At 34.4% G+C, this 18,464-nt stretch overlaps 2 protein-coding genes and 2 non-coding genes across 7 annotated transcripts; 3 read left to right on the top strand and 1 right to left on the bottom strand.

Annotated features, from left to right (window-relative positions):
• LOC18602490 lies at positions 471-8,496 on the bottom strand. 4 transcript variants are annotated; one of them, XM_018120125.1, is made up of 9 exons: positions 8,271-8,496; positions 7,493-7,647; positions 5,707-5,836; positions 5,470-5,582; positions 3,914-5,032; positions 2,290-2,327; positions 2,012-2,207; positions 989-1,078; positions 471-837 (listed from the first exon to the last, which is right to left on the bottom strand). In XM_018120125.1, the coding sequence occupies exons 2-8, from the start codon at positions 7,625-7,627 to the stop codon at positions 1,076-1,078; spliced, it is 1,734 nt and encodes a 577-aa protein (XP_017975614.1). In that variant the 5' UTR covers positions 7,628-7,647; positions 8,271-8,496; the 3' UTR covers positions 471-837; positions 989-1,075. The 4 variants fall into 4 exon arrangements, with proteins under 4 accessions (XP_017975614.1, XP_017975616.1, XP_017975615.1 ...); XM_018120127.1 differs by lacking the exon at positions 8,271-8,496 and adding an exon at positions 8,053-8,190; XM_018120126.1 differs by lacking the exon at positions 8,271-8,496 and adding an exon at positions 7,840-7,992.
• LOC18602489 (FT-interacting protein 1) lies at positions 10,174-12,701 on the top strand. The gene has a single exon (XM_018118850.1). The coding sequence runs from the start codon at positions 10,174-10,176 to the stop codon at positions 12,478-12,480; it is 2,307 nt and encodes a 768-aa protein (XP_017974339.1). The 3' UTR covers positions 12,481-12,701.
• Positions 13,639-13,710, top strand: TRNAP-UGG. Its single transcript has one exon. It is a non-coding gene; the product is annotated as a tRNA-Pro (tRNA).
• TRNAP-UGG lies at positions 15,227-15,298 on the top strand. Its single transcript has one exon. It is a non-coding gene; the product is annotated as a tRNA-Pro (tRNA).

The following is an 18,464-nucleotide window of genomic DNA, read 5'->3' as shown; positions in this document are numbered from 1 at the left end:
TTCCCTAAATTTACAAACTGACAGCAAAAGGAGAAAATTATAGGTAAGTCCAACTTGAGTGGATGGCAGATGTTTGCCTCGAAAAAGGTTTCCTTGAATTCTAAGGCTCACATCCAAGGTTTCTATCTTAGGATTAAACGAAATTCAAACCCAAAGGTTCTAATCTGTCATTTATCTTGTTGAATTAGACTCAAATAAAAGTATTATGTGAATTCATGTACTATTGGTAGCGAATTCAAGATTTTGAATAAAAAGTGATTAAAAAGTAATTATAAGAGTAATAATACTATACATATATATATATATATATAATTTTATACCTATAATAATAAAAAAAAAATAAAAATTGAGGGGTGACCGCTGCCACCACACGCCACCCCCTTGCTCCATCCCTGTGTACTGCTGTGTACTCAAAAGTTGCAAAGGAAAAGAAAACCAAGTCTTTTTTATTTTAGTCAATGGACAGAGAATTAAAACATGAAATCATGCTGTGCATAAGATTTCAACTTGTTCTCAAACTGAAGCAAACTAAACACATCAAATTCACAAGACTAACAAAGTTAATGTCACCGCCAAAATATTGAAAAAATCTGGAGGTTTAACAAATATACAAATAAAGAGGTTTAACAAATGAATCTGGAGAATATATTTGACTACAACAACGACAACAATGGCAGCAACAGATAAACTTTATTTATGTATCAATTTTTAAAAATTTCAGTTTGCTTTGGAAATTGCTGAAAGAGAACAAAATTAGAAGGCACCAAACAACTTGAATGATACCTTGCCACTTTATTATGTCTGTGGGAGAAACTGTTCTCCAAAGAATGAAGCAACCTGCAGGAAATGCACATCATGAATAAAAGGATACTGCATTTTAAATTTCGGCTACTTTGTTCAAAGTAGGAGTTGGCTACTTAGCTCTAGATAACTTTGTTGTCATTGGACATGGTTTAGAAGAGAGAAGGAGAAAGCACTTCACACTTACTATAAACAGTACTTGGCTTTGCAATAATGAATTCTAATGTGAACTGAAACCAATACTTTGAATTTCACCCGCACAGACTTCATAAACTCACTGAGGCAAAAAGAAAGTATGGAACATATTTAGACAAACTGCGAAGAAAAGCTAAAACGCACATGCAACTTCAATATTTCACCACAGCATAGTAAAGGAAAGCTGCCAAATAAAGTAATGGATACTTTCCAAGTATCAAAGAGGTTTTATTTGATTTGTTCATAGCAACAAACATATTACTAGTTCTGCCACTAATGGACCTCAATTTGGATAAGAAACTATCTCAGTCCCCACAGAAGAATAAAGGAAAAAAATTCTTAAAGAGCTCATTCTAAAGTTAAATTATTATTCTAGTCTCATTTTTTGTCTAAAAGTCCAAGTACTCAAGGGTGGCTTTAAAACCTACTTGATTTGTCCTTACTGGGAAATCAACTAGTCACCAGTTTTAGTCAAACGCCAGGAGATCAACTAATTGCATTCTCTTTCCTGATAAGTATAAGGACCTTCATTTAAGCAAGCCCAAGACTAATAGACTTTGCAGACAATGATGATGGCACGATAGAAAAGATATATCCCAGCGAAGAAAATGTTTTCTTAAATTGAAAAAGGGTCCAAAATCAGTTTTAAACACAATTCCTACATTTCAAATTCAATATTATCTTCAAAAAAAAAAAAAATGCAATCAAGCATTTGTGGTGAGCAATCACATAATTATCAGAATAAATTCACCACATACAATCTAACATCTTATCACATGCTTACTAGTGACAAAAATATAATATAATACTCTACGTCAAAAACAGCACATCTAGAATCCCATTCTTGTGCAACAAATCCTTTTCTCATATTAACAAATGAATGTTTTTCTAGTTCCGTATGGGGCAGGGTGGTGTGGGTTTGTTCTAAATCAATATCTGTGATTGTATTTTGATGAGTGGGCAGGTGGCAAATGCCATAATTAATTGCACAGACAAAGGAAAGCAAAAACAAAACCTTGGAAACCAGCCGCATAGATCTTCTTGGAAGGACCTTTCTAATCAGATGCTTTGTGCTTCTTAAAATCTTGGCATCAAGCATGCTACAATCATTTTGATCACCATCTATATATGTCCTCTTTTTGCCAAGTCCATTAGATTCAACTTTATCAAGCCCTCCACAAATCTTTTCAAATAACTCATCTTGTGAGCATCTGGAAAGGGCAATTATGCAATCAAATCAACACATAAAATAAATATTCTCTATCATATAATTTAATTAAGAAGGATAATTACTCCGAACTCTCTCCCCCATTAATAATTTTGCTCCTACCCTGCAAACAGTTTCATACAGTAAAATTTTAGTTGTTTCATTGAGTATACTGAGAGAAAACAGATATGTATTTAGATCTTCAATTGTTCAGATTATTATTTCGAAAACCTTGAAGTCTTGATAATTCTCTTTTTGTCAGTGACGATTTTGTTCATGCTGCAGCGGAGGGTGTACGAAAGGAAGGAAAAAATTTAATCTAAAAGAGACGGAAAACCAAAGAAGATTTTTCTACCCATAGGACAAACCCACTAGAGATACCATAGTAAGATATAGTAAGATTTTTCTACCCATAAGATGAACCCACTAGAGATACCATAGTTTTAAAAGAATGCTCAAATGGCTTATCAATCTACAAATTTAAATGTCACAAACAATACCTTAAAAATAATAGCTAACTAGTAACTTGACATTCGTATTAATAGAAGAGTAACACTGTGGAAAACAGAATGAGAAGAGAACAAAATTAGGAAGGGAAAGGGTCGAAACATCATGTAAACCACAAATTTGGGGAAAAACCACCATGTAATTAACATGTCAAAAGTTAAACTACGATGAGAGAAATTAACATCCACAAAAAAGATACATGATGAACTAAGGTCTTGGTTCACCAAAATAAAAGTGATCACCAAAATAGAATACAAGATATTGCAGCTTTTGAAACTAATAACATTTATAATACTTACTAAAATAACTGTTGTTTATTTGCTCATAGGTAGTTCAATTTAGAGAACAGGAGAGAAAAAAAGCTCATAATCCATCTATTAAAGGAAAAAAAAAACTCACATAAAAAGAGCAAAATAGATTGATGTCTCTTACAGCACACAACTAACTGAAGGCTCCTTACAAAAGGGAGAATCATAACCACTAATAATCAAAAAAAGAAAGGACATTGCCATTGTGCAAGTCTAAAACTAAAGTTACCATAAAGATGAAATCACATTGAATTCTAGTTTAACTTTATAGTACAAGTTTAAGAGGTCACTGATCTTATTTCCATATTAGGGTCTTTTATCATTCAAGTAATGAGATATCCACATCACTCAGTAGGGTATTCTTATAGTACTAATCCTCTTTAAGCTCTTTTAACTATGCTCTTAATCGACGGTTATTTTAAGGGCAAGCTTGCTTTTATTATGAGTTCCAATAAATAGGCTTATAAGCCCTAGTTCTAGTTTCGGCAAAACCTTAGTTCTAGTTACAACACTAATTCTTCCAACCATCAAGAACCTTTTTTGGTTAACAATAGAGCACAAAAGTCAACTTGTGTTATTTACTCACTTTATGTTGAGAATTACTTCATAAACTAAAACACATTATTTTTGCTTTGAAAGAAGTGAAAAGCACTCTTTTTCTCTTTTTGGCATGAATACATTTTTCTTGGTACAAAATGAATAATTTTCTTGGTACATTTTTCATTTTGGCATGACTGGCATTCACCATATATGGCAACAAAGAGTGCAACATATTGACAAATTACCAAGAACAAATGAAAATGGGGGCAAAACATCAACCAAATATGGCTACATAGTGACAATAGTTTGCTTATAGTACTACTGAAGTTGGAAGCTAGAGGAGGTGAATTATTACCTGTTCTTCAACTAATGTAGGCAGTCGGTTCCTATATGTCTTTGGATCAAGCTCAGTTGAGCCTGCAAGTCCACCTTGTTCTGCATAGATATTGTGCTCTAAATTAACCATACCCACAAATTCACCATTTTCAGAAGGTGAATGTAACGCATCGTTGTGGTGAACCACATCCTGGGGCATCGGTATCTGCAATGAACCATCCGCCAGGCATCTAGGAATTATTCCACTAGGACTGACAAGATTACAACCATTTTGCAGGCTAGAATTCTCACATAGTTTGTTTTCAAGTTTAGAATTCTGTTGCTCTGTTGTGAGAAGATTTAGTGGACTATCCGATATATTTAATACAGCATCACTGGCTAACTTCTCCCTATGAGAATTAATATTTGAATCTGGAGTTATCAAACACCCATCTTTGGCACCACCAGAAATTATTTGGTCCTGAGAATCAGGATGAGCTTTAATTAAGGTCAGTCCTTGATCTCCTTCTAAATGCTCTGACACATCTACAGCTCTGCCAGATGGTGTCATTACAGTTGAGCCCAAGGATCCATCATCTCCATCTGGATGATCAAGCTGCAATTGATTATTTTCTTTTATGATCAAACTTGGGGATAATCCAGTGTGTTCATGGCCATCCTTAATTTTCCCAGCATCTACATTCAACTGAAAAGAACTTTTCATCTGTTTACTACTCTCTCCAAAGCGCCCAAGCTCCCTATGAAAAGTCCGAGACTTGCCATGGGACATGTTCTGGCATATAGAAACCTCACTTTTCATTTTCTCAACCCACTCTGAAGGGTTTGAATTTAAATCAACGTAAAGATTGATCCCCTCCTCTGAACTGACATGAAACTGAAATGTAGCGGGGAAAACAGTTGTAGGAGTTTTTATGGAGGAAGGAAAGGCAATCTCATTAGAACATGCACCAGCATTCGAGTCTCTGGGTTCAATTTGGGGCAGCATATTGTTCATCCTTCCATCTCTCATGAGACTCAAACAATTTCTATTGAAGCATATTGTCGGGAACTCATTATTCTTAAAACCATTGTCATCATACTGAGAAACAAACTGAGATTGGGGTGTTTGCTGGAAAAAAATAGAGCCACCATAGTCATCCTGCATTGACACATATCATTAGAGACAACTTTTTGATTCTTGAAAGCAAACAATTAAGCATTGAAGGTTAAAATATCTACATCTTTCTGCCAGCAGACATTTACTTAAAAGCTGGTCTCAAGTTAGTATTTTCATCTTCCATAGAATTAATGAAAAAAGCGACAGCCAGTATACTACAGAGTGCACCATTGTATTTTCCTTTCTTTTTTTTTCCTTTTTTGTAAAGGGGGGTGTTCATGAGAAAATCTTCTCACTTCTAGATAGATAAAAGGTCTACATCTTTCATCAGGAACAACTCCATTAACATAACGCATGGCCGATGGGAGATTGAGAGATAGGGAAGAAGAAGAGAGGAATCATATGGGATTTTAGTGGCTGCATCAGAAGTCAACAAATATCCATGCAGAAAACATACACATCCATGGAAAGAAGCAAACCTTGTCACAAAATTTATTCCCTGTGCAACAACCCAATTCATTGCTTTTAACAGCTTGAGAATAATTCCCTCCATTACACCTGTCTAGGGGACAAGAGATGAGTCCATAGCAATCTGCAGAAGCAACAATATGTTATTCATAATATAATGCATTTATTATAGTAAGGAAATCATAGTAATAAATTAATTTGAGAAAACTAAGCACAAACTTATTAGGCAAGCAGTAATTAGTGTACACCTTTTCCAGCATCCCTGGAAGAGTTTAACGACGCTCCAGGCTGCACTTGTAGTTTCAGGGACAAAGGAAGTCCAGCCTCTTGAGTTCCATATAACCTTTCCCCCGCAGTTATTGAACTCAATCTCTGGTTCTGCATATTTTTTTCCAAGATATTTTATGATGGGATAAACAAGATCTTCACATTCATGTATATTGAGGAACTTGCTTTTAGCAAATGAACAAGTCATGCGAAGAATAAAGAAATATCAAAGCTTGTTTAGCATGTGGTAGGCTGGAACAATTTACATCCAAATTTGCAACTGTAAGAAAATAATGTAGACTCCAGATGCAAATTACTAAAGATGGTAATTCCGCAAATACATGAATGAGGTGAAGAAAAGACAAGGAAACCTAGTAGATGTGATACTGCATAGAAATATCAACTACATGGACGCATGCCTTTAACATGCAACGAATAAGCAGTCAAAACATCATTAGTCTGTGTGTGTGGGTGTGGATACATATGAGAACCATGATTGAGATGAGAGATGCTAAGAGAGTTGTCTATTAGCAAAGACAAACAATTTCACCAGAAGCCAAAAACTTCCTCAACAAACAATAAGAAAAAACATAAACGGCCATGAATTAAGACAAATAAAGCCTAATATAAAGACTATGATCATCCAAAAATAGGATGACACAAACCTAATCTTTTTTTCTTGGCGTCTGACAGATATAGTTACTTCATAGGGGCTGCAAGATATTGTCGTTTGGTAGGGGCCACTATACTTAACCTTAAAGATGGAATCATTGAAATCCCTCAAATAGACCCTAAGATACTTATCAGCACTTTCATTCAGTAGAAATAACAAGGCAATACTGTTAGAGATGTCAATTTCAATAGAATCTTGTTGTAAAATCTTCATTTTGGTACATGAACTAAAATTTCATCAAAAAGATATTCTTCCACATTGGCATGTTATTTCATCATCATAACTTTTCTTTTCTCGCATCAGATCACCACTTTCCATAGTTAAAGAAACACCTGTCACTTATTATGAATGATGTGTCTAATTATAAATGGAATGTAATACCACATCAGCTAGAGCCATTGCTTCATAATATACTTTCTCATTCATTAATGGTGATGGCAACTTATGCCACAGAGATACCCTTTGCTATCTAATTAAATTAGACATTAGCTGAATTCGTCCTTTACTGAGCTAGCTAGCATCATATTTATCTTAGTTGAGCTTTTTAAAAAATTTTAAGCATGCCAATTCTACGATTTTTCTTGCATTATTAAAATACAAAAACAAAACAGGAATAAAAAATAACAAGTGTAGAATTTAAAATGCTTTCCTGGGCATATCTTAATTACGAATTCTTATATATTCTTTTCTATTTTCCCCTTTTTTCCTATCTCCTTTTCCCATTTGGACCCAATTTTAGTAGTGGTAATATAAGTATTCTTAACCTTCCATAAGGACATATTCAATAGAAAAATTATTGCAATCCTTTTTTATCCATTTTTCCTTGCTTTCCTCTTTGAAACTCGAAACTTCCTTTTCCCCCTGCTATAGTAGGTCATATTACAAAAGTTCTAAAACTACAGCAAATCAATTATAAATATAATATGCCATAAACACTTACCAGATCAAATACAATATAGTGAGGTACATAAGTATAACAGAACAAAACTACAAACTTATGTATGTTGACATATCTAATAGCTGCTTAACAGCAAAAAGCAGTATGATATGCGTCAGATCAATAACTCTTAGTTACCAATTTTCCAATACATTACCTCTAGAAACGAGGTCAGTGATTTAGCCATTTCAGAACTTGACCTATTAGCAGGTAAACCATACTTCTTACACAAACTTTGAAGCTCTTTCCTTGAAAGGCTATGACAAAAACCCTCATCTTCCTTATTTGCCATCCGTTTTGGACTAATTAAATCTACAAAGAACAACAGCTTATAAATTAATTTTGATTCATTCAATTCACTTAACAAATGAAACTTCTTGCTCTAACTAGTTACATAAATTTAAATTTCAAACATCAATAAACGCAAATAAAAAGTATATGTCGAGAAAGAATATAAAAAAATGATGATAAAATTTTCAAATATCAAATTCAATATCCTCTTACCTTAAAACTATTTCACTTTACGAATCAAACAAACACCAAACAAACACCAAACAAACACCAAAGATTTTGTTAAGAAGAAAGAAATAAAGTTACGTTTTCTCACGAACCCTATGTGGTTGCTCAGAAACCGTCGGAAAATAGAAGAAAAGAAAGCAAAACCTCGAATTTAAAGAAATGAAAAAGAAATAATTCAGCTTAAGCGGAAAGTTTTACCTAACAAAGCCAAAATATCAAAATATTAGAAAGGAAACGAGTTTCGATAAGACAGAGCGTGACTTTTTATTTTTTATTTTCCAACATTTTCGGAGTATGAAAACTGATGAAAAAGACCTCAGTATGTATTTTATTGTTTGGTTGATTTTCTATTCCATTAGACAAGAAAGAAGAAGAGGATAAGGACTAAGGACGAAACGGAGGGCAGATAATTTTACCTGATCCGGAGGATTTTCCCGGAAAGTGGTGAAAAATGAAGGAAAAGAAAACTTTACTTAGGAGCTAAGGAGAGAGAAAGAGAGACGGCTACAGTCTGCAACGGGCTTTGAAAATCTGATTTCGTTTCGCTCTTTGCAGCAGATTCAGACAGCATAGAAATGGCAGTCCCGTAAGTAACAGATTATTTTTGTCTGAATTTGTTCTGCTTGGACTTTTTTTACTCTCTTTTTTTTCCTAATTTACGTTGAAAAAATATTTTTTGGCCGTTTTTAAATGTGTGTTGTTTACCTTCGCACGCTTTGCACGTTTGGTTTTCTTATTTAACAATGTTTAAAACTCTTGCAATTTGATTTAATGATTTAGTTTTGTGATTAAAAAATTATATTAATTTGTATTTAAATATTTGATTGATATAATATTTAAAAAACTGTTTAATTCTTTAAAAAAATTAAATAAATTATTATTGTTTACTATATTTGATTAAATTTTTATATTTTTATTTTAAATTAAATAAAACTTTATGATTAATTGTGAATCAATCGTTTTAACATAATAACATTATATCTCGTGATAATAAAATATCATGGTAGATAATGACATGAAATAATCATGTGGCATAATATCATAATTTTGAAGTATTTTTTATCTTCATATCAGCACTATGTGATTTTTCAAACAAAATATAAACACTATTTAAATATGAAAAATGATAGATGATGTTTTAATTAATAATAATCAATTAACTCTTAATTACAAAAATCTATTTAATTCAAAATAAAAATATAAATACTTGTTAAAAAATAATGACTTATTTAAATTTTATTTTAAATACTTTAATTTTTTTAAAAATATATTATAACTATTTGATTCAATAATTAATTGATGTAATATTTCTCACCTTNTCTTTTTTATATTTTTATTTTTTTTAAATCTAAAAATTAAAATAAATTCAAATTTGAATATTGATATATATATATATATATACATATATATTAAAATGTTTATTTTATTTTGAATAAAAGTATAAATTAATTTCTCAAAATCCAAATAAAAAAATTCAATGAATCAATTCAATTGTAATTTATTAAAACTCAAAACCAATGGAATTAAATTGACTCCTATCGTATTAAAGACAAAAGAAAGAGTGAAATCGGATTATTTTCCTCTACTTTCCCATTTAATGAATGATAATAGTTACTTTGCATAAAAAGAAAAAAATCAACCAAATATGTAAGAGGGTTGTGCCGATTCTGATTTATGAATCCAGCTAATAATGTTTATTAAAGAAATTATTATCAATCAAAATGAATAGACTCTTATTGTACTATTTCCATAGGAAAAAAAAATCATTTTAAATGTAATATAATGTATATCAAAGGAAAAAAGAAAAGTAACATAAATGGTAATAATTTATATTCCGTTTAAAGTCATTCAAATTCGAAATCAAGCAATAATGTAATCGAGATTATTTACCAAATTTTAATATGAACACTGAAATTTTGGCATTAAATAGGATATTAATCTGTTACCATCTCTTGATTTCCCCTCTGTCTCTTCCCTTCTGTTTTCCCTTGAAAGTTTTCCTTGTTACCCTCTTCTAGCACTCCTAACCAGAACAGAAACATAGTAGTTTTCATTTCATTCTTCAAGTCTCAATCAGGCAAGCAATAGTCTCATTTTTTTTTTAATTTATATAATATTTGATCAGTTTTTAGCATACATTTGGAAAATGAATTTGTATATGCACCATACAGTGTACGAGAATGAATGTAATGATGTATTATAATTGTGATTTGCATGTGGTTTTTGCTGTGCTCGCTAGCATTTACAAATGTTTTCTTTTAACATTAATTTTATTTATTTTTCAATTGTATGAAACATTTCATGCAGATAATCTGCACAATGCCACAAGCAAACGTAGACTTTTCATTGAAGGAGACTGCACCAAATATTGGTGGAGGAAGAGTCTCCGGCAGTGAAAAGCTCACATCATCATTCGACCTTGTTGAGCAAATGCATTTTTTTTATGTAAGAGTGGTAAGGGTCAGAGATTTGCCAAGGACACGTAACCCTTTTGTTGAAGTAAAGATTGGTAATTATAAAGGCACAACAAAGTACTTTAAGATGGATCATGACCCTGAGTGGAATCAAGTTTTCGCTTTCGCAAAAGAACGTATTCAGGCTGTAACTGTGGAGGTAACTGTGAGGAACAAGGAGACTATCAATGATGAAGTTGTTGGGAAACTCGCTTTTGATATAGCAGATGTTCCGACCCGTGTTCCCCCAGATAGTCCCCTGGCGCCCCAGTGGTATAGTTTGGAGGATGAGAGTGGAAGGAAGGGTGGAAGAGGACAATTGATGTTAGCTATGTGGATGGGTACTCAAGCTGATGAGGTGTTTCCCGATGCTTGGCACTCAGATGCAGCAACTGTTAGTGGTGAAAGCATTGCAAATACTCGTTCAAAGGTGTATATTTCACCAAGACTTTGGTATCTTAGAGTTAATATAATTCAAGCGCAGGACTTGGTGCCTATAAGTAGGAATAGGAACCCCCAAGTTTATGTCCAGGCTATGCTTGGGAATATGGTTTTGAGGAGCAGATTTTCGCCTGATAAGAATATCAACCCTACCTGGAATGAGGATTTGATGTTTGTAGTAGCAGAACCTTTTGATGATCCCTTGATCTTGAGTGTGGTGGATAAGTTGGGTAATAATAAGGAGCATATTCTTGGAATGTGCACGATTCATTTATCAAAAGTGGAGAAGAGGTTCCTGCCCATACCTGTTGGTGCTAACTGGTATAATCTTGAGAAGGTTGTACAGGATAATCAAAACAACATGGAGGTAAAGTTTGCTAGCAGGCTGCATTTGAGGGTCTGTTTGGATGGCGGATATCATGTTCTCGATGAGTCCATTTACTACAGTAGTGATTTCAGGGCCACTTCCAAATTGTTGTGGCCTCCTACCATTGGTGTCTTGGAGTTAGGAATCTTGAATGCAACTGGTTTGCTGCCAATGAAGTCCAAAGATGGACGTGGAACTACTGATGCTTATTGTGTGGCCAAATATGGGCCTAAGTGGGTAAGAACAAGGACAATTGTTGATAGTTTTGCTCCAAAGTGGAATGAACAGTATACTTGGGAAGTTTATGATCCCTATACAGTCATTACAATTGGAGTTTTCGATAACTGTCACTTGCAAGAAGGCAGTGATGCTGGAGGTTCAAAGGATCCAAGAATTGGGAAGGTTAGGATTCGACTGTCTACACTTAATGCTGATAGGATTTATACACATTCTTATCCACTAATAGTTTTACAACCCAATGGAGTGAAGAAGATGGGTGAAATTCAATTGGCAGTGCGATTTACTTGCTCGTCTACATGGAATTTGTTTCAATCTTATACGCACCCTTTGTTCCCCCAAATGCATTATCTTCTCCCATTATCAGTGTATCAAGTTGAGAGTTTAAGGCACCAAGCCACGCAGACTCTGTCCTTGAGGTTGAGCCGCGCTGAACCACCATTAAGGAGAGAAGTTGTGGAGTATATGCTGGATGTGGGCTCCAATGTATGGAGCTTACGACGGGGCAGAGCTAATCTTGAAAGACTCCTGGCTACTTTTAATTTACTTGTTGAGGCTTGGAAATGGTTTGATCACATATGCAAATGGAAGAATCCCATTTCTACAATGGTGGTTCACTTTGTGTATATGATCTTTGTTCTTTTCCCTAATCTGATTTTACCCCTAGTTTTTCTCATGTGTATTGTGTATGGAGCTTCTCAGTACAGGAAAAGGCCAAGACATCCTGCTCACATGGATACGAAATTGTCCCTAATAGATTCGGCCCACTCTGATGAATTAGATGAAGAGTTTGATACATTTCCAACTTCTAAGAATGGTGAAGTTCTTAAAAAGAGATATGATCGCTTGAGAAGCATTGCAGGGAGGATGATGACAATAATTGGGGACCTGGCAACTCAAGCAGAGAGGCTTAATTCTATGCTAAGCTGGAGAGATCCCAGAGCCACACCTATGTTTCTAGCTTTTTGTATATTGGCTAGTATAGGTTTCTATTTCATTCCTTGGCGCTTATTTGCACTTGGAGTAGGCTTTTTCGCTATGAGGCATCCAAAATTCCGAATCAGCATTCCATCACTGCCCCAAAACTTCTTCAGGAGGTTGCCTGCAAGAACAGAGAGCATGATATGAGAATGAATCATTAGCTGCAGCTGTAAGGCCAGTCCTTTTCTATTCCTTTTCCTTTGCATTCTACAGAAAAAGTGGGTGCAAATTCTAGTACCATGTAGCTTGTTAATTGGAATTCTTTCTTTCTCAAGTTTCCTGACTTCCCCTTTTGCATCTATTTTTATGGTCAATCTTCGTTGTGCTCTCTGTGTTTAATCAGACATAATTCTATCTTTCTGGACTTACATCTACCTTGTAATATAAATCTATGTTTGAAAATGTAAATATTTGAATTCCAAAAGGATACTGCCTGGTGAAATTTGCATATCAAAACAATTTACTTATATCCTTGATCAGCTCAACCTCCTTCATTACAGAGCTTAAACTGCATGGATTTAATGAGCATATGAAATCTAATGGCATAAAAAAATTAAGAGAGACAGATATTTGCTTGCCTATTTGGAGAATTACTTGTTATCAGTTTAGTAATTACAAGATGTAGGATAATCATTCAATATAATACCAAGAACAGTCAATTTCTATTTCGTATGACCATCAACTAAGGCCAGGTCTATATCTTGAGACTCTTAGGTAGTCAACTTTGGACCTGGTGTTATGTTTGCAAGTCTGGTGCCAAGCCTGAAATCCAGCAAAAACATTTTTCATGTAGCAAAGTGTGTATGGACAATTTTCATGAAAGCTCTGGCAGCAACTCGGCTAACAAGACATGTTACCTACATGTTGTCGAAGTCTTAACAAGATTTGAGTTAGGTTTGCCAGGTCAATACACAACAGCAATGATTGCTTCCTGCTAAGTGAAGCCTGACATGGTTATCTTACTGCATTTTATTCTCGCCAATTACACATCCGTAGTTTTCATCCATCAGTGCCCTCTTTGGTATTCTATAGTGCTGGAACAAGTGCAATCAAATTAGCTGTAATACATAAGACTTCAACTAGATACCAAGATTTAGTGGCATTCACATTAAATTTGAAAGAAAAAAGGACCTTGCTGGAACAAAATTAGTTACTTCTCTTCGACATTGGCACCTTCAACAGCACCAGTTAATATTTGACTGATAAAACTCAGATTGCTGAAATCTAGAACAGATTTCATGCTTATCTTGTGATATTAGATGTCTAGTCAGGGAGACCACTATAGTGCCAATATGAGAATAAAATGGGCATTTGGTCTAGTGGTATGATTCTCGCTTTGGGTGCGAGAGGTCCCGAGTTCGATTCTCGGAATGCCCCTTTTATATGAGGCTTTTGATATAATAATAATAAGACAATCCTGGCAAGAAGGATCTGGTAGAATGAATACGGGACATGTCTGTTCCTAATCTGTCTTTTTGCTTTATAATTGTCTTTCCTTTGTCCAGTGAAAGGTGTGTACACCCTCCTCTTTCTTGTATATGTTTCCCTCATTGCAATGTTCTTTTTTTCTTAAAACTAGAAATTTACTAATGGCCTGCTCCTTGGATGCAAGCAACTACACCTTTGTCTTGAGAGAGATGTATTTTATCACGAAAATCACATCCAAAGTTGTTAATTAGCATTTGGAATTCACACAAAGGGAAAACACACCATCTCATCACATCACATGTTAGTTAGGACCGTGACCAAAATCATCATGGATCACATGTTTGATGTTTTCATTCCTATCCATATCAATTTAAAACTAATCCTTCACATGTATTCTCTGACTTTCTATATTTAATACTTATGAACTTGAAACAAAAGGATTCAAGTGTAGCTAGTCTGTGCTGGGGCATATCCTGCTGGGTCCTGATTATAATGTGTATCTGCAGACCTCTCATGTGTTGTCATATTATACTTTTTATTGGCAGTTTATAGTTTTTTCCTGGCGAATGATTAAGTGTAACTTAAACTTGGATGTCAGATGCTTCTTTGGGAGCATGATGGCCTCTTTCATTGGCTTGTTTTCTCTCTAGTTTTCTTTCTTTGTTTTTCAGTCAGCTGATATGTTACCCCTTTTGAACTATGATCTAGCAATTGGGACAAAATCATCTTCAATACCCAAAATCAGTTGATAGTAATACACATGATATGAGAATCCATCTTTTTGTTTCATTTCATTGAGCATACAAAATCTAATGGTAGAAACAAAAATTTGGTCCTAAGCGTGGAAAGTTGATGGTTCAGCTGACAAAAATTTTCATGGAGAAAAATAAGTAAAAATGTTCCATTAGGACATCTTAGTATATTACCTACAATTTGCTTGTTGTCCAACAAGATTTGAGCTAAAATAGCAAAATCAGTAGTGATGCTTGGTGCCTGCCAAAATGATCTCAATCTTGCCAACTCTGCATTCTGACATGCCCTTAGTTTACTTCCATCGGTATCTTCTTTGGTACACCATAGCATTGAATCAAGTGCATTAGATAAAGTACCGAGGTTTAGGGACATACTCATAAAATTTTAAAGAAAAAGGGCCTTGCTGGAATAGAGTTAGCCATTTTTTCTGAAAGATTGTTCCATGTGAAAGCTAAGGACTATGAAGAGATCAGGCTGCAGATATTCACTGCATGACAAAAGAATGTTCTCAAAATGCCACTATGAGAAATAAGTGATGCTCCTTAACAAACTTTGTAGCTTGAAAAGATAAGTGCTGAGTGGCTAAACAGGTTTGATGCCCTATCTTGTGTTGTTAAAATGTTTGCAAGAGCCAAGAGAGTATCTCCAGATAAAGGTGACATAGTGATAGCCATTACTAACTTCTGCTAAGTATCGACAACTAGGTTGTAATGGGCATTTGGTCTAGTGGTATGATTCTCGCTTTGGGTGCGAGAGGTCCCGAGTTCGATTCTCGGAATGCCCCTTTTACAGTTTTATCCCTACTGAAGTTAGTATTAATCTCATTGAAAGAGATATGAGAGCAGTTGGTTCTTATTTTATTGGCCAAATTTGTCTTCCAGCACATATATCGAATTCTTTTTTATCTCAAGATATATAATAAGACAGACTTGACCAGAAGTATATGTTGGAATGAATATGGGGTGAAAGCCTATTCCTACTCTTTCATTTTGTTCTTTGATTGTCCTTTCCTTCTCCAGGGTGAGATTAATCTCATTGAAAGAGATATGAGAGCAGTTGGTTCTTGTTTTATTGGCCAAATTTGTCTTCCAGCACATATATCTAATTCTTTTTTATCTCAAGATATATAATAAGACAGACTTGACCCGAAGTATCTGTTGGAATGAATATGGAATCAAAGCCTATTCCTACTCTTTCATTTTGTTCTTTGATTGTCCTTTCCTTCTCCAGGGTGAGGTGTGTAACTCCTACTCTTTTCCTGTAATTTTCCTATTTTGTAAAAATTAGAACTTGACTGAAGCATATGACCTTCAGATTCAAGCAATTAAAAAATTTTCTTGATAAAGAGATGTAGTTTTTCACAAGTTAAAAATGTTGACATACCTGAAAGTCTAATGGATATTTTTCAAACCAATTTATGACCCAAGTTGTTAATTAGCAATCTGTTCACAACAGAAAACAAAACCAACTCTGATATGTTGGGCAGTATGGTGCTCATGTATGACATTGTTGTCAATACTAATCACTGTGATCAAATCATCATGGATCACATGTTTGATGTTTCTGTCCCCACATGTATCAATTTAGCTTTAACCATTCACATGTTTAGTCAGTTGATGTGGGAATCAAGGTCTTAAATATCCAAAACTGCTTGATGAATTTTAAAAATACAGCGAACTGTGCCTTTGTAAGTATGGCTGGCCTCATTTAACCCTAGGTTCATTTTTGAAATCTGATAGCAAATACAAAATAAGGAGCCATGGAATATGCTCTTGTTGTTGCTATTAAACTAGGCCTCAGAGTCCAGAACAGAAAATCAGTAGTAAGATATAAAACATCCGCTAGATACCAAAGTAAAGAGCAGTGCAAGAACATTGGCTTCTTTCTCCAAGATTGGTTCAAAAATCAAAATCACCCGTGTCAAATCTAAAGATTACAAGAAAGCATGCTGCAGATTGTTACTGCAGCCTGCAGGGGCAAAAGAATGTTGGTATTTCAGAATGCCAGGGATGAGAAATATAAAATGGTTTTTATCAAGTCTGGTGATTAGGTAGCTGCCTAAATTTGGCCACTGCTTTTGTAGTACAAATTTGTAGACATTAGATATAAACCCATTAGTTTATGTTCACAGATAAATGCAGTTAACTTAATTGCCAAAAATGGAATCTTGGGAATTCCTTGTCGCTCAGGAGAACTGGAAAGAGAATCAGCAAGAACTGATTAATAGAAGAAAATGAGTTATGCCAAATTATTTGGCAGCTAAATAGGTTTGAGGCCTTCTTTTGTTATGGGGCGAAGAGAGCTGTTCATTAAAGTTATTCAACTTTCATCAACTCATGCCAGATTAGAGAGGAATTACATTCCACACCGACCAAAGTGAGTCTCTCATCGCATGTTAGTCATGTTAAAGTTTAATTCCCACCTGCTCAGCTCAAGTATAATACTGCTCATGCTAATCATATTGATTGAATCATCATGGATCACGCGTTTTTATTTTTTGTTTTGTTCTTTGGGCCAAGCATTTGATCACACGTTTGATCCATATTCATCATATCTGTTAGTATTATCCATCTACAACAAAAACATTTCACATAGGATTGTGCTAATCGGTATACTAAGAGATACATCTACCAATTATTGAAACCCTCTCTATCATCTGGTTCGACAGAAGTTTAACTTTTCTTCTGATCCAATCATTTTTTCAACAATCAAACAAGGTCCCAGTCCCTGATACTCTGAACCAAGTCCCCTTCCAAAGCCTTGGCCTTAAGCAACATGGCAACATGTGTGGCTGATGCTACCCTTAGGCTTGCCGAAAGGTAGGCACAAAAGGGAATAATATGAAAGCTGGCCATTGACTTCTCTCAGTTCATTGCAGCGTGTGCAAAGGCATGATTGAAGGGGCTAGCTAGATCTAATGCAGTTTTTTTCTCAAGTATAAACCGGCACGCACCAGACACCAGCTCATAGACAGATAAGAGGGTTGCAGGCACACAGTGTTTCCTAAAGAAATGACTAGTTGTGATTAAAATGGCTGACAGCAAGTTTACTTGTCCCATTTGGATGGAGCATTTCAGTGGCTTAGTCAACTCTTCACTAACATAATCAATCATTTAGGATCTCCATTTTTATAATAAGGGCATTAATTATTCAGCACAACTTGCATAAGATGATACCATTGCAGTAGTGAATTATAAATCTACTACTGTTTGACTAACAGTACCTAGTCCAGCCAGGTCAAAAGTGAAAGTAACTCTTTTCTCTTCCTACTGAATCTGGCAATGAGGATCTATAAACAACTTTTAGGAGGTGATGGCATTTATTTTAATTATGATACCCAGGATTCAAGCAGCTAAAGTCTTGTGTGGATTAGTTTACTCTGACTCTGCTTTCTTTTCCCTTTTTTTTTTTTTAAATTAACTATGTTGAATAAATATCGGATATACCTTAAAATATATATATATTTCTATTTAAAAAAATCAGTTGTATTGAGTCATGATTAATTTTTTATTGAAAAAAACTTATTTGATTCAGAATAAATTATAAAAATTTGTTCAAATATAATAAAAAATAAAAATTTTAGTTAAAGAAAAGAGTAAAATTAAAAAGTTATTTTAGGGTTTAAGTCAAAAGAAAAATTACCTTTTTCTACTAATATGAAAAGAAAAGAAAAGAAAAGATAGACGACTTATTACTCTCAAAGGGGCCTAAGACAAACATAATGAAGTTGAATTAGGAGGAAAATTTCAAAGATATATGAGCTGGCTGAAACTTGGTGAGCATCAAGTGGGATTCTATATGGTAGGTCAGACTTTGCAGCCTTCCTTTTTGGTGGTTTTCCATTAATTGAAGCTAGACTGGCACTGGCTACTTCACTGCTCATTTTTCCATCGTTTACAGCCTATAAGCCAGCCCAGGAATTAATGATGACAAGCATAAAACCAAATTTT

Source organism: Theobroma cacao, chromosome 4, assembly GCF_000208745.1.
Source record: "Theobroma cacao cultivar B97-61/B2 chromosome 4, Criollo_cocoa_genome_V2, whole genome shotgun sequence".
Classification (NCBI taxonomy): domain Eukaryota; kingdom Viridiplantae; phylum Streptophyta; class Magnoliopsida; order Malvales; family Malvaceae; genus Theobroma; species Theobroma cacao.
The sequence above is the reverse complement of the archived record's forward strand: the minus strand, read 5'-3'. Positions and strand labels throughout refer to the sequence as shown.

Coding starts and splice junctions, on each gene's coding strand:
- LOC18602490 (XM_018120125.1), bottom strand. CDS start 7,627: ATGGCAAATAAGGAAGATGAGGGTTTTTGTCATAGCCTTTCAAGGAAA. Junction 5,583..5,706: donor TTCCAGGGATGCTGGAAAAG/GTGTACACTAAT, acceptor TTGCTTCTGCAG/ATTGCTATGGACTCATCTCT. Junction 2,208..2,289: donor AATGGGGGAGAGAGTTCGGA/GTAATTATCCTT, acceptor TGCCCTTTCCAG/ATGCTCACAAGATGAGTTAT.
- LOC18602489 (XM_018118850.1), top strand. CDS start 10,174: ATGCCACAAGCAAACGTAGACTTTTCATTGAAGGAGACTGCACCAAAT.